We start from the raw sequence: 26,999 nt of genomic DNA on the forward strand, positions 1-26,999 counted from the left end.
TGGTCATAAAACAAATTAACACAATACAAGTCGTATGATTAGCAACCAGAGAAAACACACTGGTGAAAATGATCTGATCACTTCCTTGATATGTTGCTTTAACAATGCAGTTCACTGTGTAACTGTTAACTTGGATAACCTGTCTAAACATGCGATCTTTATAGATATCCAGCAGCGTCTTCTTCTCCCAGTCTAAAACACTTTGAAGTGTCTCAGTAAAATACCACCCTACGGTCACATGGTGTTTTCACCATCTTGCTTCCACCCATCAAATCCATTCAGCTGTGTGTGGACTGCGGGGCATATGTGTTGTGGGTCCGTCCTGCGACTGACCCATGACTGGACTTGTTGTCACGGGCAGTGAATGGCTTGCCAATGAGCAGCTGTGGCCTGGGTGCTCCAGTCAGGCCTGTGGCCCTCAGTCCAAGTGTCTCTCTGTGTGTGTGTGAGGGACATAATGGTGTCAGTGTTGGTGGTGCTAAAGAGCCAGTTTGTTGATGTTGAAGATTTTGACAGTGTGGTCGGCGCTGGCGCTGGCGAGCTGGAGCCAGGAGCTCTCCTCCTCGATTTCACTCTCTCCGTCAGCCTGTCCGTCCTTCCTCTCGTCCTGCTGGCCCGCTCGGCCGGCCCTGGGCCTCCAGCGGAGCCTCTTGACTGCCAGAGTGTGGCTTTGTCTGAGAGAGGACGTGGTGAAGGGAAACAGCAGGACACTGCACTGTGATGCATTTGAATAATTACCCCACATTAACCACCATTCATACTATAGTGCTGTGACACCTCTCACTCCTAACTGTGCGTTCACACCAAAAGCTTCCAAAGCGTCAAAAACGCTCGAGGATGGGCTTCAGACAAGACAGCTCCCAAAACCAAATATTTTCTGCCGCTTTGGTCGCTCATCAAGTGACTGACGTCAAAGTTCGATTGCGCTGGTCATTAGGGAGCCGAAATACAAAAAAAAGAGAAAAAAAGGCAGCCGAAGGACATCTCTATTCTGACAGGTTGCCGCTGGTTGCCGCCGAACCGCGTCATAGCTAATTACCCTAAAGTTAACCATGGCTCAACTTCTCGTCTGGTGACGCTTTGGCCACTTTGGAAGCTTTGGAAGCTTGGGAAGCGCGGTGACACCAGTTGACGCTTTGGTCGCTCAGTGAGAAGCTTTTGGTGTGAACGCACAGTAACACACACCACAGACAAAAAATCACAATATTCTCCTAATTAAATTCATGGATTAGATACAAAAGACTCAGTCAACTAAACAGATTAGGTCAACTCATCTGATCCCAAAAGTTGTTAAAGTGACTAAAGGAGCACACACTCTCTAATGCGATGAAGACACCTGGGCTCAACAGACAATGACTCACAGAAAAGCCAACAAGTAGGGGCGCCATGTGGTGCAGTGGGTTCAGCAGGTGCCCCATATGCAGAGGCTACAGTCCTCGCTGCAGTTGATTCAAATCCCACATCGGGCGGCCCTTTACTGCATGTCATTCCCCCTCTCTCTGCCTCCCCATTTCCTGTCTCTCTCAACTATACTACACAATAAAGCCAAAAAAAGCCAAAAAATATACTAAAAAAGAAAAGAAAAGAAATGCCAACAAGTCCCTGTTGCTGCCCCCCCCCCCAACCCATCTTCTGCCCAGGTTAAAGGAGAGCAGCCGTTCACCTGCAGCAGCTGCTGCGTCTCCCTCTGTGACACCCAACAGGGAACTCTTTCAGCAGCCACGCTGCTGCCATTAAATGTGCTGCCAGTGGCCTCTCTCGTCACTGCATCTGATGAACTTCACATGAACCCCCTCTGTGTGTTTTTAAGAGTTGTAAGGATACAAGGTGTCTGTTCCTCCACAGCTGATCCAGCCTTGTTCTCCAGCAGCCTCCTGCTCAGGGCTCCACCTGTACAGCAGGATCCTCCCACACTCCAGGCCAACTGCCAGCAGGTAACTGTGGCACACACACACACACACACACACACACACACACACACACACACACACACACACACACACACACACACACACACACACACACACACACACACACACACACACACAGTGGACCAAACATTTAACCACACTCATTTCTATAGCTCAAAGCTCACAGCAGTGGGTTCAAAACAAAACGATATATATTTTTTTCATAATAATTATAATAATAATAATAATAAAAATATTCTACTTAAAGCTGCCTTTCACTTCCTCAGGGATTTATGAGAAGGTCTCCCTAACCCTAGCCTCATAGCTGGAGCTAAATATGTAGTTAACTTTAACAAAAAGCAGCGCAGCACAGAGCTGTGTATTAGTGCGTGCACAGATAATTCACATATCTGGTTTCTATGAATCATTTTAGTCATTGATAACTCATTTCCTCAACACCATCTCCTGCTGCTGATAGAGCCGTGGCTTAAAAACCTTTTTCTGTGTCACTCATGTGTTTTCAAATGAAGGGATAAATATAAAAACAGCCAGAGCCCAAAATAACATCTACACAAAATCAAAGTCTTCAAAACAGATATTTGTTTATGATTTGGAAAAAATGCACCAAAAAAAAAAAGCTTTCATGTACAACTGTGTGTGTGTGTGTGTGTGTGTGTGTGTGTGTGTGTGTGTGTGTGTGTGTGTGTGTGTGTGTGTGTGTGTGTGTGTGTGTGTGTGTGTGTGTGTGTGTGTGTGTGTACCTGTTATCAGAGCAGAGTACAGGGCAGAAAGCGACAGCAGTGGCTGCGTCGCCCACATCCAAGATGGAGGAACAGGGTTTAATCTCAGGAGGAGGCGCAGAGTCTCCGGTGTCCTCTAATCTGCACGGGCCCCACACTATCACCTGGACACAAATACACACACACAGACAAACACACACTTGAATGAGGAATCAAAAAATTGATGCCATCAGTTCATCAGTTTCACCTTCAAGGCTTAATTGTTTTGGGGTTTTTGAATGAAAATGACCTTCTTGTCCCGACTGGATGTCACAAAGTATTTGCTGTCAGGGCTCCAGTCACATGACCAGATGATTCGGCTGTGCACGGCCGTGTCCTTCCCTGTGTGTGTGTGCATGGAGAACTGCGGCTCTGCATGGAGGTGACACGAGCAAACAAGAGAAAAACAAACAGATATTCCATTAAGAGAGATTACATTTTTACGACGGCACATTCACACTCCATTTTTGGCAAGAGATGAGCTGATAGTCAAAACTTTGTCATGATTTTTGCAGCATGACACCAGCGTGTCTAGACCGCCGCCTCAGTGCTCTGAGGCAACAAGGGCTCTCCCGAGTGACAAATAAACAACCCAACAAGACAGAGAACCTCATTCCAGCCCTCCATTTCAGTCAGTTTTGGTTTATGACCTGCTGCTGTTTATTTCCCAGGCCTAAGTCATTTCAGACCCCAGATTGGTTTTCCCCAGAGAGCTTGTTTGTATGCTGCTGGCAGCCGCCTGTCCGTGCGTACGCAGCGGTGGTTCACACAAGCACTCACACACACACACACACACACACACACACACACACACACACACACACACACACACACACACACACACACACACACACACACACAACTGAGCCAGCATGTACACACAGCCGTATAACCACAGTGTTGCCACAAAAGTCTGAGTTAACCACCGTGTCGTGTCTGTCTGAGCACTCACAACATTCTCCCTCTGCAGAAATGTATCGGAGGTGTGTGTTGTTTAGGGCACACACGGTGTCGCATCTCCTTCCATTAACACTCTTTTTTGAGGACCTGAAAGGGCATGTAGGGACGTTCAGTCCCATCACAAAGAGAGGGAGAACAGAGACACACAGAATAAAAACATAGAAGAGAGATGGCTCCCGAAATATATCAAGACGAAAGAGCAGCGCATGAGGAAGGCGCCGCAGATTAGATAGAAAGCTGTACAAAACAAGAGGAGGAAAGGGAGGAGTGAGAGGTAACGGTGTCTCCTTAATGGAGAAGTCTGGCTGCTTGACCCAGGAGGGAGAGGAGGAGGAGGATGAAGACAGGAGGACGTGGTGAGACAAAACAGGCTGGAGACAGAGAAAAAGGTGAAGATAGAGGAAGTGAGTTTGTTTGATCAGCTCTGACTTCGTTTAACCTTCCCTTGTCTGGCTTGTGAGACTGTGTGTGTTGGTGTGTGTGTGTGTGCGTGTGTTCTTTACAATCACCTTGAGTGATTTAGCAGCCAACCAGAACGGACGGGACCCAGCCACACTCCCCTGCTCTCCTCTCCTCTCGCACACATGCGCGCACACACACACACACACACACAGGCCATTCTGCCTCTGTGCAGTCCACCATACAGGCAAACAGCGCAGGATTGGTTAGCCTCTGTCAGTGCCCATTAAGAATGCCCTGAGCAGCCAAAAGAGCCAGGAGATGTGTTAGTGGGTGCAGGTGGGGGGTAATCCTCTGAGCTTAAATGTCGTGTTCTGCTCACCTTGGATACAGGGATCAGGTTATTTGTGTGAGTCGCAGTGCTGAGATTCTCTCATATAAACAAACTCTCCAGGAGAGAGCTCTTGTTTACAGACGCCCTGTAGGAGGTGAATGGAGGGAGAGGACGCACAGGACTCTACTCTTTTTTTTTTCTCTCGCTCAGGGCGCTGACCGTAGAAGCTCTGATCCAACATTAGCGCTCGTTTTCTCTGATCAGACTTTAACTGTCTTGTTGTTTGTTTACAACTGTTTTTGATGTTTTACAGCAGCAGTGCAAATAGCTCACATCTGGCCAGAACCTGATCTGAGCCCATAATGATCTGTCTTTGAAAAGTTACAGATCTTGTGTGTTTACCAAGTACTAACATTCATCATGCCGCTTACTGCCGAGTGTGAAAGATGATGGGCATCACCATGGTAAATTTATACATTATGGGGCGTTGTGTAGCTCAGTGGGTCGAGCCATCGCCCCATATACAGAGGCTATCGTCCTCACCGCAGCGGCCCCTGTTCGATTCCACTGGTGGCCTTTTGCTGCATTTCATTCCACCTCTCTCCGTCCCCATCAGCCCTATTCCCTGTCTCTCTACTGTCCTATCCATTAAAGGACTTAAAAGCCCAAAAAATATACTTAAAAAAATGAATTCATTACACATTTAAAAAAATATATAAAACCAGTAGAAAATATGGATTACATTACAAGAAACTGTCTTCAATGGAAAATGACAATGTTGACAATGAAGATGTGAGCTATAGTATAATCTCCTCAGATGAAAGCAGGCGAAAACTACAAGGAGTCGCCCTGTGTGTACTGTGTGTGAGTATTCAGGGTTCAGGTCCACAGCTGGAATCTCATTCACTTAATTTCTCCTGACGGTGCAGAAACTGACAGCGGTGATCTTCCAGAAGCAAATCTGTTTTTCTAACCGGTAAAGCCTCACAGAGGGCGAAGATCAAGCGGAACAGACATAATGAGTGATACAGATAGTGACAAGTGAGGCTTTTAGATTGATGCTTAGGAGTCTGAAATCGGACCAAAGGCCCATAACAAGCAACTACTCAGGGGTCTGTGTCGGTGCATCTTCAAACAAGGGTTACACAACTTCAGAAATGTATTTACAGCATCGGTAGTTTTCTTCTTCATCGTGATCCTGACATGACTTGCATGCAAGCTCGTATTTGATGAGCCATCGCAACCTGTTGCAACTTTGTTACACTGACAAGCCCTCTGGCAATAGATGACATTAAATGAAATATATGGGAAGGCATCTGTTTTAGTCTGCGTAGTTATTGTCCATCTGAAAGCTCCTGAAGCCCATTTCAAAGGAGAGTTGCATCCACCACCCAAAGAATGACAGATATTAATACTTTTCTTGAAGAGAAATTCTATTCTGCTCTTGTGCTCAATTTACATAAACATGCAGGAAATTATGCTAAATTGAAAATTAAATAAATAACTAAACAACCTTTCCCTTATTAGCTCCTTTTTTTGGGACTATTTTCAGTCAACGCATCACTTGTTTGGCTCTTCACAGTATTAATTAGGGGGATACTTCCAATCAGGCCAGCTTGACTTGGAATTTGATTTGGAACAAATCTGCTCAGTGGGTTTACCTAATTTTAATTAATTTGAATTAGGCGAGCTGGTGTTGTCTGCCAGTAAGGCTCCAATATTGTCTCTTTGTCTTGAAATTCACTCAAACACATTTTTAATTAAACTTGATTTATTTCCAAAGCACCGTGAAGAACTGTCGTCTCATCCTGAGCCGCAGCGCCCGTGAAAACAAAATCCTGACTTATACAATTCTTTAAGGTGGACCCCTGATTACCCCCCCTCTCTCTCTCACCTGGACTCTCTGGTGTGGATTGGTTCCGTCTCCATAGAGACCAGGTGCGGTCACGGGAGACGGCTAACAGAAGCTGTGCGTCAGGTGAGAAGCTCATCTGGGTGACAGTGAGGGTGTGGCAAGGCAGCGTCTGCAGCTGCCGCCACGTCGCTGTGCTCCACAGCAGCACCGCTGCATGCTCAGCTTTAGAGGCCTGGAAAGACAAACACAGCTGTTTAAACCCATATTAACTTCTGTTTGATTTTTTAAACTACCTTATAAATCCTGTTGTGAAAATATTACAATACAAAACAACGTGTTAAAGGGAGAATTATTGTGACAAGAAAGAGAAATAAAAGGACAGAATTAAGGGCATTTGGAAGAAACAAAAATGACAGGATGAAAGAAAGATGAGGGATTCAGGGTGAAGGAGAAAGGACGAGAGAAAGTGCATGCGATGGCGTCCACCTGCATGTGCGTCTCCATGCGTGCGTCTGCTCAACCAAGGTCACAACAAACTACTATCAATACCTGACTGACAGTGCGGTCTAAACCCGCTTTGTGCTTTGTGTCGCGGCGTCAGTGTGCACATGTATGTCACGATGCTCTATCTGCTCTGATCTAACACCCGTCGCTCAGAGGTGTCATGTAGTCCGCAGTGCGAGGCGGGCTCTGGCCTCGGTCTTATCGCACTGACCTTGCATGCGGATGCCACCACCGTCCTGGCGCTGTCAGACGCGAGACAGAACATCTCGAAGCCGTGGCCGTAGCTGGAGGAGACAGAGGAGGACAAATCACAGAGATTAATCACTGGCACGCTGAATATGCGGAAGGACACACGGGATGTGAGAGACAGACAGGTGAAGGGTGGACAAACAAAAAAGAACACACTACCGGTCTGACATTAAATTGAGTATTCTGTTACTCCAAAGCGACGCCCTGACAAGCTCCCGGGCTGCAGCCGTCGCCGTTCGCTGACAGGTAAATAAGCATAGTGTGAAATTAAAATGCTGTTCTGCGAAGACGTGTCCTTCTCCCTCTGACAGAGATGAACAATAATGAAGCCTCAGCTAATCATTCACAGCCTAATGAGTTCTCTTGCTTACCATCACCTGGTTGCTTTAAAATGTCAACAAAGGGAAACCTCAGGGTTGCAGCTCAATGGGAGGGAAATTCCTCCCCGTCCAGGAAGCTTTCAAATGCTGCAGCAATTTGGCCATGAAGGTGAGATTATTATTTATGCCACAGAAATAATTCAGCCACTTACTCATTTTAATCTTTCTATTATGCACTAAATGATTCAAGGGGGTGAAGCCAAATGGAGGCAGAAAAATGCTTTTCAACACACACAAAGGCCAAAGCTGGAATAAACAGCTCCACCATACGTCATGTTTATGGCGGACTGACTGGTAAATGGATTTAACATTGACCACAAATGGTGGCAGTATATTCAACCTGGAGAACAGGCTCATGGGGTTTACAGGAAAGCTGGAGTCTGATTGGCCGATGAAGACAGGCAAGGAGACGGCCGAGAGCTGTGGGAAGTTCATCGTTTTTACAGAAACATTAAAGGGGACATATTATGGAAATATCACTTTTGAAGGACTCTTTAACATATATTTGGTTGTTTGACTTGCCTTTCGGCCTCCAAAATGTGAGAATTGAGAAAAAAATCTGTAATTTTCAGGCTCCCTAGGTTGAAATCCACGAGCTGTTCCCTGATTGTCTGGTAATGATGTAACTAGTTTTCGAATTTGCATAATACCACCCCTACCTGGGACCGGTAGAAGGAGTGGAGCGGGGCAAGCAGTGGTTCATTTGCATTTAAAGGGACAGGCTCTGAAACTGGCCGTTCTGAACAGGGCGGTTTTGAACGGATGAAAAAATGCTGTGATGTTTGATTCTTGGGGTACAGTATTTTGAGCGAAGCATGTCACAGACATGTCTTTAAGACACCTGTGTACTATTTTAATTTGTGGAAAATGGGCATCATGTGTCTCCTTTAAAGCCAGCTCAGGTCAAATCAAACACAGTTCATCTAGAAATGTTGCTCTATTAAGCGCCTTATGGAAACGCTGGTGTTTACAGAGCATAGCAAATGTATACAGATGTAGTGTAGAGTAGACAGTGATTTTAAATGGTGTCAGGACTCTGGATGTCTTTGGACTAGCAGGTAATTGGAACTAAAGGAAAGCTGAGATGATTTGCATACACTGTTAGCAAAGAAACATTTGACTACTCACAGTTTCTGGACCTCAGGCCAGAGTGTGTTCTGCAGAAGATGATCCTCTGGTGGGGGCTCTGCACACGCACACACACATATTCAAAACACACACAGAGTTAACCACAGACCTCAAAATCCTTACATAACTGTCATTTGCAAAGCCCTGAAAACTGAGCTGTTTTAAAATTCGAATACAACCAGTTTCCAATTTACCAAATGAGGATTACGCCCAAGTGGCTATTATAATTTCCCTCTTTTAAATCCGTACTGTTAACCCACGGAGTGACAGAAAGTGTGTGCAAGTATGTGACAGGTCTGCGAGTTAAAGAGAGAAAGAGACAGAAGAGGTATGGTACCGAAAGACTGAGCGAGCTGAAAGCTACGAGCCCGACTGAGAACATGATTGATCGCCTCGAGACAATGTTCCCTCGCATTCACGTACGGCTTCTTTTAGTATTTAGCTTGCATGAAATCCTCAGCTCTTCAACCTGCTACCCCCCATCCCCAACCCCAAAAAGAAGAAGGAGAAGAAAAAAGGGCTATTTTGCAACAGCTGCAGCTTTATTTCCATTTCTTAACGGCTGCCGGCTCTGAGGGGGATCAAATCCAGCCAGGTGCCAATCCTCTCTCTCAGACTGCAGGCTCTGCACAAGCCCGGTGCTGCCTTTGTGTTGCATGTAATTGAAAGCTACACTCTTTGTGTTTTTCTTACTGGTCACTGGCTTTCCCTTTTGCCTAATTATTCATTTGTCTCACTTCCCACAGAGGCTAATCAAACGAGTGAAAATGCATGGTTAACAACAGTCTCCGCACTTGGTTGCTCTCTACGTAGCCCGGGGGTCATTGATACTTAAACTTTGCAATCACATAAGTCCGCTTTTAGCATTGCAGATTAAGGAGTGGCTTCAATCACGCTGATGACAGCCCTTCACACCCTCTGGCCCAGGGGTTTCAAAGAGCAGTGCTACATTTTCTTCATTAAACTCCCATTCCATTTGTTCTTTTCCTTTGTTTCTTGTATTCCTCTTTTACCGCCTCTTCTATGCATCAGTTAATAATTCTCCTTCCTGAACCTGTCTTGCATTTCAAAAACTTTTTTCAGCTCAGTTTCCATTCTGTAACAAGAAACAGCAATTTTACTGCCCTGTTCCTGCATTTTTTATTTTTACTTCTGCTTACATCACGGTTTCCTGTCACCTATTCTTTCTCCGCTATAACCCACCACCCCATTCCTCCCCATCCCTCCCCTGCTGTAATACAGTCGACCTCAGGAGCTGTGGGAGTGGAACCTGGCGGAAGGCAAGGTAATAACCATCTGTCCGTCCAGTTGCATATCATTGTCTCCTATAAGAACATCCAGCGACAGGCAGACAGGAACTTCTAATGTGTGCTGAGAATACAGTATGTATCAGCCTATCAGGTTGTAGAGGTAGACAGGGATGTGTTTCAGCTCCAAAATATTTTATCAGGGAGGGTTAAATTGAATATAGGTTTACTCGGATGACAACCAAGTTTTCAAAAACATCTCATTCTGATATATTGAAGTAATTCTTTATAAAGTGTAATTGATGTATACTACAGTACCGGTAATGTTGAGCGGGTGGAAGTAAGACTCCTGGTATTGATCAGATACACTGCTGAACTGCTGCTCTTCGTCACGTTTTTTTGGGGCAAGGTCACCTGTAAATTAACATAAAGTTTCTGTAAATATATATATATATGTTGCATAAAAATAGCAAAAACATAAAACCCACAATTTAACAAGAAACACTTGTCTGCAGAATATTGATTATCAGACAAATCTTGGCCCCAAACTGAGCTGCCGAGCTGAGCTAAGTACTTTACCTTGAAATACAGCCTTGTTGGACAGACCCAGGGCAGGTGTGCTGGCTCCTTCTGGAAGGTTGGCAGCGTCCTGGCAATGAGCAGATAAATGAAGGAATAGAGACACACACACATAAACATCAATAACCAAGCAGTGGACCACTCAGCAGATTTTACAAATTGAAAACAAAGTGAAAAAGCCACGGCCGAGAAAGTTTTGGAGAGATCTGTTTATGAGACAGAGAGCAAACATATGGCTCATGGATTTGATTAAAAAAGGCTTCAAAATGTGGTCATAGATGGTCATTTAATACGGCACTCACACTGGATGACAGCAGCTTTTCCTTCGACGTCCCGGAAATGTTAGCGTAGTTCTCCACAAAATTACGAGGTGCTTGAAACACTCGGAGGACCTTCTCGTCAGCTCCAGACACAAACTGAAACCTTCCCACCATGGCCAGACACTGCATGTCGTAGCCATGGATCTGCGGCCGCGAGATTTCATGCCAGGTTGCCTGCGAGGTGATAAAGACAGAGAAAGATTGTTACTATCCTAAGAGGCTTTGCCGGCATTTCAATAGATCCTCTGACATCGTGGGACGGGGGGGGACGGGGGATGGGGATCTCAGCTCTATATCCAGGTATTTGAAAACAAGCCAAATACGAAATTGATTCTCCTGTTCAAATAAAACATTTCCAGATTAAGATGCAAAGTGTTCTCACAACGGGGGAAGCAGGGCCCTGCTACAATGACTGGATTTCTTTCGGCATTGGCATGAGGTGGCAATAATTCAAAGTGGCATCTTGAATAATGCTATGAGGACTGAAACATTGATTATGTTTCTACCTGAAGTGAATGTTTTATTCTGCCTCTAACAATCTCACATGGATAAACCTGAGGTGAAGCTAGAGATGGGCTTATATGGCCGTCCGATGATATAAAAAAAAATCCAGAAGAGCCTCCTGCAGTTCTGCCGGGGGTGCCGTCAGTCAAAGAGTGTCCCCTTAAAAATATATTACACCTGACAAAAGTGGCACAAAGAGCAACACAAGTGTCTTAGGTAGTTTCAGACAAACACAGTTGTCATTTCCCGTGTAAACTGCAAACACACAAAGGCTCCTGTGAGGTATCTCTACATGAATGGCAGTCATTTCATCCCAGTGTCTGTTGAATTCCAACAGAAGTACACCTCATTCTACTTAATGAGACAGTGATTTGGTTTTCACATGAACCAAGTCTCATTTAATGAGGAAGAGTATAAAAACTGTCACTGTGATAAAAATTGGGGTTATTTCACATCTTGATTTCTGAACAATAGTGTTGTGTTGTTTAAAAATGAATATGAACTTGTTTTCTTTACATTATTCGAGGTCTGAAAACACTTATCGTTTTTTTATTTTTATTATGACCAGTTGTCATTTTCTGCAAATAAATGCTCTAAATGACAATATATTTATTTTTGAATTTGGGAGAAATGTTGTCAGAAGTTTATAGAATAAACCAAAAGTGTTTATTTTGTTTTAATTTAAAAAAATTATGAAACCAGAGAGAGTGACCATGAGTGGTCTGAAAGGAGAGCATACTAAGTGACCACTAAGAGGCAATAAGAAACAGAGGCAAATATTGTGAACAGCAAAGCATTCCTCCATTCCAGTGTCAACATGTTGATGTCATTAGTGTGAATCACAACCACTGTTTTCGATAATGGCTCATGAATAAAGAAATGTGATGTGGTAGCTCTTTATTTACGCTACAAGCTCAATTAAGAGGAAAGCCACTGAATGCAGTGATTTATTCAGAGCCCTAACATGTACCATTTGTAAAAGGTATTAACAGCAAATTCATAATACTCCTAATAGGGCTGAATTATATGACAATAGATGCGATTCTATTTCTGACAGAGCAACCTCCTCGTTATTACCTCTGGCTGTATTTTGATTTGGATTCAGAAAATATTTGCCTCAATGACCCTAATTACCTTAATTCTATGTTTTATTGTTTTACTGGATGAAACTGAAACAGACATTTCCATCTGTAAATTTTGCAATGCAATATTTAGAATAACAAGCTAACAGAAAATTGTTTTCTTGTTTAACATGTTATTGGTGAAACTCTGAGCAGATTTTTTTTTTTACCAGTTTTCCATCTTGTTTCTTCCACGGAGTGAAGAGTCTGGTGGTCTGGTCTGAGCCCACGCTGAGGATGAACTCGCCCTCAGGATCCCAGCTGAGGTCCTGGACTGCATTGAAATGACCTGATATAACGACCCCGGGCCTCCACTCTCCCTGGACAGAGAGCATTGAAATAGTTAAACCACAGAGTTTCCATCTGAACATCCACTCATCAACCCACACTGGCTAGCCATAGCTGGATAAAGCGACTTCTGGGTCTGCATCATCTACTTGAACTCAGTCATGCAGCCTTATGCTCCTTCTTGTCTTGCGATGCATGCAAGGAAAGTCCAGACTGTTTCTGTCTGTGGTTTACTGAAACTAGATATTACCACAGCAGGGGCCTTGCTCTTTATCTCGAAGAATCATTTTAAATCTCTTCTGAGAGCACCTCCTTCCACCCTTAACACTCTAACATGCTTGACTAGCACTTACTATGCACTTGTGCCAAATGAGTAAATGCAAATGTAATTTAATGTAAACAACCCTCGATGACCAAAACCCCCTGACACGGGATGTGAGTGTTAATGGCAACTACATGCGAGTGGTTGATTATAATTTAGGTGTTGCTGTCTGAGAAGTCAATCTGAATTAGTGATCACCACGTTCAAGTTTGTGCTGAACTTTAAATTCACCTGCCAAGCGGGTATAATTGCAGTGCAGTTATCTCTGCTCTTACGATGTGACTTCAGACCTCCACTCTTTCTCAGGGACTTCCCAACAAAGGCGCATGCTTAGCCAGTCAATTTGAGTGGCAGACAGGAGACTCTGTGTGACCAATTACACTAATCACTGGCTCTCACATGCTGTGTCTCTATGTAGCAATTCTCCAACACTGACTCTTATTTCAAACACATTTGCCATTTTACTACTTTGAGAAAAGGTCCTATACATTTCATTTGCAAATAAAAATTTCAACCTGTGAAAATGGAGGTGCAGCTGAGGTCATGACACTCTCACCTCTTTGTCTTGGCCTTTGCACCAGAGATGTAGAGCTCCATGGAAAGCATGAGCGACAATCATGGAGCCATCCGGGCTCATCTGGCAGCCATAGAAACCCAGAGTGTTGCCACCAACCTCCCCGACACGCACCTGGTGAGAAAGAAAAGAGGGAGAAAAAGAAAAAAGGTTGTGTGAGCGATCATTACTGATCAGAACGATCAACTCATCTGGGGGACTATCAATGGAAATTAGCCGTGTGGCTAGAATTGAGTACATTCACACTTGATCAAATAAAGGAAATTGAAATTGAAAATTTTCAGCACATTCATATCTGACATCAGGTGGGTGAAGAACATTTGGCTCCTGGGTCAGTGTCACTGATTCGCTGCAGAGAAAGATGAAAGTAACCTGAAAGGACGCAAATGTGCATCAACTGCCACATATGGAGGAAAAAGCATGTGAGTAAAGTAGGTTATGTTTTTTTTTAATGCAGCTATTTCTGAGAGCTATGAATTGAGCAGCTGCCTTCATCCTATGTGACATTCAGACATACAGTATGTATCTGCTCTGTCAGACACCTGGGGTTTCTGTAATGGCTACAGGCTCAGCGTTATAGAACATAAGTTAGGGTTGTCAAGTCTGTTCTCAGTCTCCCACCAACTTACTAACAGCCTCTATAATGGTGGATGCTGAAAAAAAAACTCCAGCAAATTAAGCTGACAAGTCAGATGAGAAATTATGCAAAACTGGTCTTATTAGGGCTGAATAAACTGTGTTGTGTGGTTTTTTTTTTTATAACAAAATAAATTTGTCTAATACAAAATGAAAGCAATTGCAGCACGGCATATCACATTAAACAAATAATCATGAAAAATGGCAAAGCTTGAGAACACAGGCGGATTTACATAAATTGGATTTGGGTGAGAGCTTGTGACCCCTGCATCACGTTCACAGGGCCGATCGTACAGACAGTGTAAACCCTCCATAGGCTCAGAGTTTCCTCTGAATATTCAATCCAATTTAAATTTGCTTCTAATCTCAGCTAAGAACAATGTTATAAAATTTAAAAACAAATTGCTCTTTTAGGATTCCCGCCTCCTGTCCTGGCTTGGGCACTGTGCTGTTGTGTATCAAGACAATTCTGTATTAAATTTTGTGGATTCAAATCACTACCGGGGGCAGAAAAACCCATTTTGATTTAAATGCAGTTACCAATTACACTGACAAATGAAAATGCACTCGTTTAAACTCTGTCTGAGGTCATTGTAAGTCACACTGAACTCGAGAAAACAGCTAAAAGAATAAAACAAGTACACTGAAAGCACCAAAAATAATAATAATACTCAAACATAATGGAAATGAAATAATTCTTGTTAGAACTAGTGTATTCATCCTTTCACTGAAATTAACATCCAGAGAGAGGTGAAATTACACATATAAATATAGAAAACAAGATGGTCTTTATTATCACATCCTATTGCATAACCGGTAGGATTCAATGCAGGATTATGGGACAAGATGGAAATGACTTTAAACAGTGTAAATCAAAATAGGCTATATAAAATGTAAATAAACAGGATTTCTTATTTAAGCTTCAGAGAGGTGTTTGATAATGACTCATTATGAGTCAGCAACAAATTGACCTCAAACTTGAAAAAAAAGAGAGCTTCAGCCTCGATAATAACAAACATTGCAACAGAATAATTCTACCTCCTGCATGACAAGTCATTTACCGTCACAACTATCAGTTAAAGCCATGTCAGAAATTATCATCTCTATCTAATCACTCTAGTGGGTTTATACCTGTCAAAGAAAAAACATTTTCTTCGGCAGTCTGGGAGCATTGTGTGAACCAGACAAACTTCTCACTGCCACGAGGAACTCTAACAATTAAAAGCTTTATCGGGCCCTGGGGCCTTGGAGGTAAACTGGGCCCAGAGGGGAGATCCATTCAGATCGATAGCAGCAGAACCAGCTCTAGAGAGCGCTCCGCCGCTCCCTCAGCACCACCGTGGTCTGTTTCCAGATACCACTACATTATATCTCTTCCATCTTTAATTAGCTTGTGACTTTAATGATATGGACGTTGGCTGTGAAGAAATGCGAGAAGCGCTAAATTCATACTCAAATGATTAAAATCAGAAAAGATGTACAGCTTAGCTTATTATCTTTTCTTGAAACAGGGAGTGAGAGCGTGTTTAGCTGCAGCTTTGACCTGAGGCACACCGCAGGAGACACACAACAGAAAGTGAGGCCATCCATTACTTGTTAAACAAACAAGTTGAAAGGCTACATGTAAACAAACCAGCAGAGGCACACACATAACTTTGCTGTGGCTGTCTACTGTACAAGGCAGTGAATGGCTGTCCTCGGTGAAAAGCCCTCTTAGGGAACTTGTGCTGGTCATCATCAGTGACCTTCAAAATAATGCCTGTCTGCAGGCTGAAACACAGTGGAACTAATGACAGCGATAAAGGCAGGCATTCACTTTGAATGGCACAATCCTCCAGCCATCCACAGAGAGAGAGAGAGGGGTGGGGAGGGTGGGGGGGGGCTGTGAGGGAGGTAAGACAGACAGTCAGGTAGAAACATAGATGGTGAGATTGAGAGAGAACGAGATGCAACATTAAGCAGATTGATTTTAAAATTCTGCACACAAGAGCCGGCCGTAAATCATGCAAAAACTCACAAGAGGCAAAAAGCCGTCATCTGTCTTGTTTACGAGAGGAGGAACAATATAGGGGATGCGCGACATGCCTTATCGCTGGCCGGCGGGGGCATGGGGGGGAGGGATGGAAAAAAGGACAGCGAGACATGGAGGGCATATATCATTCTTGGAGGGAAAGCACAGCTAAGGCCAGAAACAACCCCATACAGTACAACAAACAGGTTTACAAATGAACTTTTTTGGCTCAAGTACTGATGAATACAATGAGAGACTAACCATTAATTTCTCTTATATTATTTTCATCACATTTTAAACTGGTGATTTCTTTTGATTGACTATCATGTCATCCATAGCGCCTGCTCACAGACCAGCAATTGACCAGTAAGTGTTAAACAGAGGACAACCTGGACCTGTTTGAGGCAGTTTGGGTATCATTTACTGCGTTTAAGTCTACTAACTTCAAAAATGAAAAATAGGGATGAAATGCTCCTTGGTCGAAACCTTGGTGAATTGATTTATGCATCCGTTAGGGAGATTTCTGATGTATGAAGAAATTGTTTTATGTCTGAGAATACACTTTTTCTTAAAGCTTTTGTGTGTTCTTTTGTTTGCACAGCTTTGTTTTTTTAAAGTGTGGACATCAGGCCATGAATAATAAAAATAAATATATATACTGTATATATTTTATATAAATAAAATATATACATATTACTGTATATATTTTATATAAATAAAATATATACAGTATATATGAAAAAAAAAATCACAGAATCCAATGTGGCTTCTGTTGGTTCTTTCTTTTGTCCAGCCAACAATCCACAATTGTTGAGTGAATTTTTTCAATCATATGAAACATAGAAAAGAACTGAAAACCTTATTTAAGATTGAACGTGTTTTACCCATCCATTCCATTCAGTATTTATACACGGTCGTCTGTGTTTTCATACACATATTATTTGAAAATGTATTATTCAAAAACTCATTTTAGTCTCCGTGTATCTTTACGATCTGCCGTACGGCCGAGTGAAACTTCAAGAGTGTACACAAGCCGAGGTCTGGAAATAGGTTATCTCTCAAACACACAAACACACGCGCACGCACATACAGACAGAACATCCCTCCAGACATTGTGGTGGCCCGCTGTGGTCAGTCTGAGATGCTAATTACCAGTGTGTCTCGTTAGTAAGATGTACTTTACGCAGCGGTGGGCAACGGCCACCCCACTGCTAACCCCGCTCTCCATTAAATCTCACCAATTACTCTAATCAGTGTGAAGAAGTGGAGCACTTCTTTGTAAAAATCGATTAATTAAGACACACATGGCTAGCCATTTAGCGCTGCGGAGTCTGCTCTGCCAAAAAGTTCAGCGTCCCATAGCAAAGCTTTTGTGAAGCCTGTTCACGTTGCAGAAAACACTCAGAAAGGAACAATGGCCTTTAATTCGGACCAACGTGTAAAGATAGAGACGAAATGTAAATAGTGTTTTATTCACTGGCGTTTCATTGTTGCATGTGTGTGTCTGTGTGTTTGTGTGTGTGACAGAGCTTCACAGGTTAAGCTTCCTTTGTAGGCAGGGAACCTGTCAGTTCAAAGGTTTTGCTCTCACCTGAAAAGGAAAACAGGGGGAAAGAGAAACAGAGGGGAGGCATCTGCTATGCACTTTTGACAAAAAGGTTATTCCAGGTGTGGGGGATTATTTATTTATTTATTTTAAGAGAAAAAAAGGCTGAGCTGGTTGAGAGAGACCGGCCACAACCAGACTTGATATCAAACACCCACCGCTGTGTTTCTTTCCCACTGACCACCTTTGTCTGAATCATATTTCGTCATATATTGGAAGAATATGCACTGCGCTGGCTTCAGGCCCTAATCATAATCTCTTTGTCTGAGAAGAGTCTTTCACAGTCACTCTTTTCTGTGGGATTTTTTATTTTTTTTATTTTTATCTTTTGCTCGTCACTGTGGATGTGAATGATGACATCAAAGGTGAAAAATGTAACTGATCAAGTGTGAAATCTGATCACCTCAGAGTGTAATCCCACTCAAGGTGCCTGCCATGGCGAGGCAAACCCCTCTGCGCAATGGGATTTGTAGTTTGTGTGCATTGGTGGGACGTATTCTGGGATGTCTGCATGCATGAGCACGTGTTTGTCAGCAGCTGGTGGCGGACATTTTTGCGACTCTGAGTCAGAGTATAAGTAAGTGCTTCTATATTCTATCTGGTATGTGGAAAGGTAATCTGAGGTACGCCTGAGCCACCTGAGAATTTGCCAGTTGTATAAAATAAATAAATAAATAAAAGCTGCGGGGCAGATGGGCAGAGGACTGCTTTTTCCTTGCCATCCACACTTGTGTTAAATTTAGCCCCATTCTGGCACAACAGCAGCTGTTGGGAGCTCAGAGAGACGAGGTGGAGGGGAGAGAAAGGAGAAGAGGAGAGGGATGATGTGAACCAGGGAGATGAGACCGGAGTGGAGAAAAGGAAGCCAAGCAGTGGAGGAAAAGAGGAAGCGGAGAAGGACAGAAAATGACAGAGGGCGGGTGTGAGGACAGATCATGGTGGGAAAAAAGAAGAAGAAGAAGGAGGGGAAAAGCAGCACAGAAGCGCTACGGCACGTCTGCCACCGGCCTCTGCATCCCGTCGGATGGGCCGTAAAAGAGGGGGTTCGGTGTGAGTGAGTGATAGAAGGGAAGATGGGGGAGGACAACCTCGGCTTGTCTAAACTCACAGTGGTGCGCGGGGCTGGGAGCCTCTTCATCACTGTCTATCACTTCTATTCCTGACACCTCAATGTCAGGGAGAGTGGAAACCGACGCAGGGGTACTGGCAGCAGGAGAGAGGATACTGGGGGAGGGCTCGAGCTCCGCATCATGTCAAGAGCTAGTGAAAGGGAAACTAGCAGAGATAGAGTTGGAAAGTGTTGTGTGTGTGTTGTGTGTGTGGGCCTGCAAGGATGTTGTGTTCCCCTCAGAGAGTGGCTGATACCACATGTGTATCTACATACACCCTCCTTGTTCTCCATTCGACACTGACCTGCTCCACCCAGACTCCAGATCCCTCCTCAGGGGCCCAGAGGATCATGGTCTTGTCCATGGAGGCTGAGAGGAGACTGAGAGGCTGTTGCAGTTCGCCACCTTCAGGGGGAGACAATCAGACACAGGGATCTATACAGGAATCACATTGGCAATAACATTTTTTCACCATGAAACTGTAAAGTCTGCTCACAACTCCTGTCACCGGTGCTGTGGTATTCTTCCATCACATTATTCAAGTTATTTATAAGATGTGAGGCTCAGACAGAGGACAAAACATCCTGAGTTCATAATGAAATAGCAGTAAGATTAGGAACCATTGAGAGAAATAAACATCATGATGGCAGCTACTGTATGTTTTTGAACTGTGTTCAGTTTTGCCTCCAGAACAAATTAGACCTTGTACGATTTTTTCTTCAGGCTGCACAGTAACCATGATCACGATTCTGTCTCCAAAATGTCAATTAGTATGCATGACGCCTGCTCTGGTGCAACAGTTCAAGTGGTTTTTTTATGTGTATCTTTTCCTGCAATAAGAGGGAACCAAGCAAAGGTAAGAGTTGTGTGGTTAACAGCTCGTTCCTCACCAAAAACAGCAGTAGCTGCAGGCAAAAACATTTTCCCTTCAAAGACCAACGGCAAAGAAAGTCCAACTCAATTTTTGTGTGGAGAGATCTAATTCGTATCCACATGTTGTTCTGTCATTTCATAATTAATATCTAATTATAATATATATTAAAATCTGTTCTCAATGACAACAAATAATGTTTGTAAAAGAATCAAGACAAAACAATCTTATTTTTTTAATACAATATCTGCAGTGGCCACTGCAACCGTAGCTGTGCAGCTTTAGTTGCATGAGCCGTCTAAATATAATGATGAACACAAAAGCTGTGATAGTGTGAAGTGATCTTGATGTAATGAGCTTTTAAGGCAACCAGAGTTTAAAGAGAAGATTTAGCACATCTGGCCGTCTTTCCCTCGAGAACTAATTAAGCCAATAACTTTTCGCACTTATTTTTTCCCCCCCTTCTTTTACTTTGAAATTGTCGCCACACAGCAAAGGGAGAGAAACAATGTCCCCATCCATTTACTTCCATGGGCTGCTGAAACAGAATACAGTGACTGAAATGTTTAGAGGGAATTGTGTCTGATTCGAAAAGAAAATATATAATTTTACTTTGGACAAACACTGTGAACAGACTCTCATGAGGCGAAATGTTAGATTGTTCATCAGTGACCAATCCTTTCCCTGTTTTTTTTTTAAAATAGACGTACCTTTGTAGAGAGGAGGCTGCCAGTGGACTCCATAGACCCAGTTCTCATGGCCTGCCAGGACGGTCTCAAGAGACACAGCAAACACTGAGGACACATCTGTAGCAGGTGAAAACAGCAATGTTACGGACACAACAGAGGTAGCTCATGATTCAGACAAAAAAAAAAAAAAAAATTAGGTATGTGTTACACTCATAAAGGTAAACACACATGCACGCACACACACTTGATTCTTTATGGAGGTCGGTAACCACCATGTGCCATTAAACCATCAAAAAGCGTGTCTCTTCATTTGGTTAATTAGCACCCTTTTTATAATCAAGCCAGCATGGTCCGCTCACCTCCGTCCCTCACTTCAAAAACGTCCTCTTTCATTTTGATGATGGTGTGATCGTCCTTTGTGCGGGTGTCTGTCCCAGACTTGGCACACAGCCTCCACACTCTGATGAGACAGTCCTGGGAACAGCTGGCTAATAACAGCTCCCCACCTGAACGAGCCAGAGAGGGAACATGAAAACCTTCCCGACTGAAAGACGTCTTCTGTCAACTCTTAAACTCCCATATCACCAAATTTATCAAGACTAACTTAGTTTGTGATATTTGCTCTCCTGTGACGCTTTGACAGAACATTTGTCTTGTGGTATAAAGACAATTTCTGACACCCCTACAGGGGAGACATGACGTTTAATGTTTCATGTGTTTCAGGTTGATAAAATATTAAAACTGCATGAGTCTGTGTCTATGGTACAGATACAAGTAAACATGAGGAAATATAAAATAAATGTTACAAACTAAATGTCAGCATTTTTACATGTAATAGCATCCCAACATGCAGTTAATATTAGGATTAAATTCAAACCAGAACTGATCATGTTTGAACAGATAAATGTTGGACAATTTAAAGTTGAGCCTGATATGCTTGGCCTACAGCAGAGATTTGAGCCGAAATCATTAAAGTCATTAATTTGTCAATTAATGGATTTGTTGACCACCAGAAAATTCACCAGGAACTATTTTAAATGAGCCAAGCATTTGCTGGTCTCTTCAATGTGACCATATCATACATTTAGTTCTGTATTATTTTAGAATCATCAATAAAAAAGACAATAAAAGCCATTTGAAGCCATTTGAAGACGCGGGTCTAGGTCGCTATAGGACATGATAAAACTAACACTATTTTTCTGGCACATCAAAACCATAACGATCAATTGATCAATTGATAAAACTGTACGTTGTAGCCCTTTACACACCTGACTTTTGCTGTTTTCTGGTTTATGAATGAGCATTGCCGGCTCAGGTAGCGCGTCTCACACTTTCGTCAGTTATCTGCTAGAACTGTAATCGAGTCAGAAGTGGAGATTGGTCCTGACTGTGATGTATCCAGTACGACAGCAGGAGTGCAGGCTAAATATATGTAGACAGGTGGTAAACAGAGTACATGCCACTCTCCCTGAGTGCCCCTGTCTCTCACATTATGTGTCCCAGGTTTACTCCAATGGCTACTGGCCCAGTTTTGCCTCTGCCAACATAAACAGACGTAATAAAATTTAAAAAAAAGTCTCCTATTGCTGCCACCTAAGGCCTCCTGGATGTCTGGAGACGGAGGAGGAATGCTATTATAGATTGTCAATCACGGTGTAATGACACTGATGATAATGACAATGTTGACTGGTTTTGATTCTCGCCCGAAACTCTGCCAAAACTGCAAACACTGGGGACTTTCTTCAGACCGTCACTGTCTGACTATTTTTTTATACAACACTGTTTTTGAAAACGTGATGCAAAAAGAACAACCCAGAGGCAGGGACACTAACTTCTCATTAACATATGACATTTTAAACATATAAACAGCCTTTCTTTAATTTTTCCTGCATAAATTAGAATAATTATCAACTTTACAGGGTCTTACTTTGCATGTAATTCAGTCTTTTCCCTATAAACCTCTGATTTATTACAGATAACCTTCTGGCCAGCTGAATCAGTGCTGATTTCAATCTACTGCTCAGACTGATGATGGGATAAAAACAAACTTGGATTTTGAAAAGAGAATCAACAATATGTAACAGATGTGATAAACTGGACGTCTAGCGCTGCAATTTGCCATCTGCCGAGTCATAAAAGAGCCGAAAGATTTATTTAACCACTATCACAGTGGAGAGAGGGTTTTGTCATGCCCGGAGATATTTCATATAAACAAACTTCTGTGTGTCTCTTTGCTGGCTGGCAGCTTGGCAGCGTGGAGTAGGTCATAGACTGTGAGTGGGAAGGAGACGCTGGTGGAGAGGGCTGGTTAAGGACATGAAATAGCTTTTACACAGTCAGAACAGTGCAGTAATGAAGTGCCCTTGAAGAGGGTTACACAATTAGCAGAGCCTGGATTGGATCCATGCACTACTACGTGCTATCAAAATTCTGCAAACAGCATGTTGGTTTGCGAAGCTGGACTGGAAAAACTGGTGATGATGAACAGACACTGTACGGTCTAGATAAAAACAAAATCTGATATAAAAGGAGAATATTAGCCCTTTGTTTGTCTGCTGCTTTATGCTTTAAGGTCAAAGTTTGTTTTTCAGCCGTTCTCAACAAATCAGTTGAAGGCTGTGACTGCAAAACTCCTCCTACCACACAGCCCCCTACCAGTCACACATTACTGGACTCTTTTCAAAGCCCAATAGTTGTATTATCCAGCCTAGCAGGCTTGCTTTAGATAAAGCAAACATAATGGAAAACAAAAAGCACAAGCTTTTCAGCCTTCAGAAGATACCCACCACATTAGAAACAAGCAGGTGATGACAATTAATCTCCCCACGTACAGAGCAATTGCAGCATATTTCAAAACACATTAGAGAGAAAATGTTTTTTACTTATTTAAAAAGGAACATCTGCTCCCAGAGTCCCTTACCACATCTTCAACTTTGTTGTTTGCCTAAATCAAATAGGCATAAAACAGAATAATACTAGAGCATACTGACTCTAGACAACTCCAAACTAAGAAACAGTTAGTATTTTCACTGAATGTAACCTACACTGTTTTGCCCATGTACAAAATTCAGTAAATGTGGGAATATGGGAATCTGATGGATACTAAAACATCTAACCCAGTCCTGATGACGTGGTCGTTACGACTGTCATCACCCATCATAAGGTTCCTGGGCTCAAATCTCAGCTTTGGTGCCTCTGACTACACTTGAGATGATCCTATACATGTAAACACTGAAACAATATAATAATAATAATAATGCATTACAGCATACTGCAGCACTCACCTATAGATGCCCAGGCCAGTCCACGTACCCAGTCCTCATGTCCTTGTAGTGACATTGCTTTCTGGTACTGTTGTAAAGCAATTTTAAAACATTTCAAATGTTGCCTTCAACTTTTAGAAATTCAAATTCATGAGTTGGCACAGGATATACTGTATAAGTGAGTTTCCTGCATCAGTAGTGATGTGAGTTTACCTGTCCATTGGACTGCACATACAGATGCACTCGAGAGTCATCACCCCCGCAGGCAAGTACAGGAACTGTGAAAGACGAGATTTAGGTTTTCAGAGTTGTGCAAGCACACACACACACACTCTCTCTCACACACACACACACACACGCACGACAGGCTGCATACATTTACATCGACTTCACATCTAGGTTTTATAAACTGGAGCAAGGTGGATATGTAAAATAAAAAGGCAAAATGACACAAGACACTTCAAACTCAGAGCGTAATTTGAATATGACATTCAGTTAGCTGCACTAAAAGCAGTGGTACAAATTGAGATGGAAGACATGAGAGGAAAAATGTGCATGTGAGCGTGGGTGTGGGTGTGTGTGAGTGTGAGGTGCACAACTTAAAGGATGTCTATGTAGGAACAGCTTAGGCTTACCTCTGCTGCCTGGCAACAGTGCCAGAGAGACATCCATCATGAAACCGCTGCCAAATGATATGATGTGGAGGCACTCGGCTGAGGAGCACACATGTACATGGAATTACACTTTCAAATAGACTATGAGTTATTTTACATATTCAAAATTAAAACATATTAAGCTACAGTAGATTGTGAGGCTTTTGAAGATTTCTTTTGACTGCTCCTGTGTAAAATATTACCCAAAAGATACATTTTTTCCTCAGCTCCACTCATGAGTAGAGGCTGAGTCTCCACAATCTGCATACATATCCTACATATCATAGCGAGTCTCATTATCTCAGAATACACCCCAAGGTTTAGCCCAATCCACAAACACACACTCTTGTTTTCCATGACTGTCCACCAGCATCATTGTTCATCTGCACTGACAGATGGACAGAAACTTCCAACAAAGAAAAGCTGTTACAAGTGACAGCTTGAAAAAACAAAGTGGATATGGATAACAGCTTGGAACACCACTGATATTCAACTACAGGAGGATATTAAATTAATAGTAAAACTACAACAGATGTTGGGAATGTGTCAATTTACAGTGTTTTTTTCAGAAATAAAAGAGAAGAGATTACACAGTATCTACAGTCATTTCTGTCAATATACTGTACATCAGACTGTATCGACCTCCATAGATGAAATATGCTGATTGATCTTTAAAATTGGACTTTCTATTGCAAGTTTATGTAAAAATGTATTATTATAAACATGACGTAATAGATGTGATGCAGACTTAACAGCTCCACAACACTGCGGAGGGGAACCTGTGTTTTTCCCTCAGTCTTCATGAGATGTTATTGATTTATTATTTATTGACCATGGTGTTTGTAAACACTGTCATACCTTGTAGTAGCCACTGGGGGGCAGAGATTTGCACTGTAAGTACACGAATAAAATAATGAATTGACTGTTTACTATTATGACTTGGAGGATAAATGGATTGATAAATCGGATGCTCCACGTTCCCAAAACGCCAAAATCCCAACTCAAATGAAAATGTAGCAGCAGTTGGAAAATGAATCAGCCCTGTCTGCTCTTGTAAAGATGACTCCTTGAGAAAATACTTACATCACATACAAGTATTATGTAGGTTACCTCACTGGTTTCTAACATGGCTGTGTGAATCCACAAACACTGTCAAAAAATGTATCCCAGGGTCACGAAATGATTATTTTTCATTATTTTATTATTATTGAAAAATCACTATTCTTGAGTACAATTTCCAACACTCCTATGTACAACAGCACAACCGCTCCAGAGCTGGATACCTATTATTATTACACCTAACAACCTATGTGACATTTCTGTTGGTCTTGTACCTTCTTTGTTTTCACTGCAGAGCCACAGTCTGACTGTGGAGTCGGACGCTGATGAGGCCACCAGGATCTCTGAAGCCTCCGTATAGATGGCGTCCACAGCACAAATTGGACCGGTGTGACCCTTACATTCCACTGACTGGCTGAACTGGAAACAGCAGAGGGCATTTTAGAGTGTATATGAGAAAGGAGAAGCAGGAAACAGTTGAGTCAGAGACACAATTTTGTTCAGCAGGTGACTTACCTTGTCATTTTGAACGTCCCAGAGGATGAGCCGGTTGTCAGAGCCTCCTGAGATAAGGTAGTGCTCCACAGCTGTGACCACAAAAACAGTACCAGTAAGTAAAGATACATGCATACAATGTATTTACTCTTAGGTACCTTTTGGTCAGTGTCTGTTTTCCATGGCTTGGGACTGTGCCACTTAGTTACAGTTAAGCTGAACAACTAATGTATACAATAACACTGGCAGTCAACTTAGTGGTAACGTTGGAGGAGCTTTCTGAACCCAGGGGGACGTTTTTGTGGCTTTGGTGTGGAAGAGCCTGACTGAGCCTTGACCTTTTTGGGATAAAAATCTGCATCTTGTGTGGTGAATAGCAGATCCCTGCAGCCAGCTTCCCAGGACAAAAACAACTAAAACCTGCAATGGTTGGATGCCCACAAAATTAATTATACAGTTTATATGCTTATGCCACATATATAATTAAGATACAAACACAGACTAAGGAGGCCTCAGTGAAGAAGACGTCAAGATTTAGGTGAATCAATCTTAATCAGAATAAAATCAACTCTGCACAGCTTCTCTAGTGGGGTCTAACGTGAACACAAGAGAGCCAGATGTTTGTTTGACAGGTCCACATCAGCACACTCACCACAGTCCTCTCTGTGAACCCACTGGACTGCATTCACTCTGCCCGTGTGTCCGCTCAGCACAGCGACAACCCTATTCTCCTAAAGTAGCAGCAAATTATGTATTATTATTGTCATTATTATTACAAGAATATTGTTATTTATAGTGACAGGATGCTTATTTGTCGATTGCCGTGACAACTTAACAACTGTTAGCTGACGTTACAGCAGAAATGAGACAGACGTCAGTACCTGCGGGTCATACAGAGCCACCGAGTTACATGTCCCGAAAGCGATGGTCCCCCCACGACTCCAAGAAACAACATTTGGTGTCCTGTTGGCACAACAGGCGACATGGCATGTTTCAATCACAGGCGCCGCCATCTTGGAAGCTGAAGTTGTGGTGTTACAGTAAATACGACCGGAGTTAAACCACGTGCTGACAAAGGTTCCGCATCTCACATCTACAGTTCAGCTCGTGATTTTGAATATCATGATGATGATGATGATGATGATGATGTTATT

General features: G+C 42.7%; 1 protein-coding gene across 1 annotated transcript; it reads right to left on the reverse strand.

The window, feature by feature from the left end:
- On the reverse strand, window positions 1-26,858 carry elp2 (elongator acetyltransferase complex subunit 2; the record flags this gene model as incomplete). Its single annotated transcript, XM_083982257.1, has 22 exons — window positions 1-674; window positions 1,825-1,938; window positions 2,672-2,814; window positions 2,940-3,061; window positions 6,277-6,469; window positions 6,953-7,025; window positions 8,499-8,556; window positions 10,064-10,159; window positions 10,325-10,394; window positions 10,627-10,818; window positions 12,440-12,589; window positions 13,436-13,567; window positions 19,120-19,220; window positions 20,397-20,492; window positions 20,735-20,881; window positions 23,660-23,726; window positions 23,852-23,916; window positions 24,274-24,351; window positions 25,626-25,770; window positions 25,867-25,937; window positions 26,498-26,576; window positions 26,727-26,858. The coding sequence occupies 22 exons, from the start codon at window positions 26,856-26,858 to the stop codon at window positions 479-481; spliced, it is 2,520 nt and encodes an 839-aa protein (XP_083838383.1). The 3' UTR covers window positions 1-478.
- Window positions 26,859-26,999: the final 141 nt, after the last annotated feature.

Source organism: Trachurus trachurus (assembly GCF_905171665.1).
Source record: "Trachurus trachurus genome assembly, chromosome: 11".
NCBI lineage: Eukaryota > Metazoa > Chordata > Actinopteri > Carangiformes > Carangidae > Trachurus > Trachurus trachurus.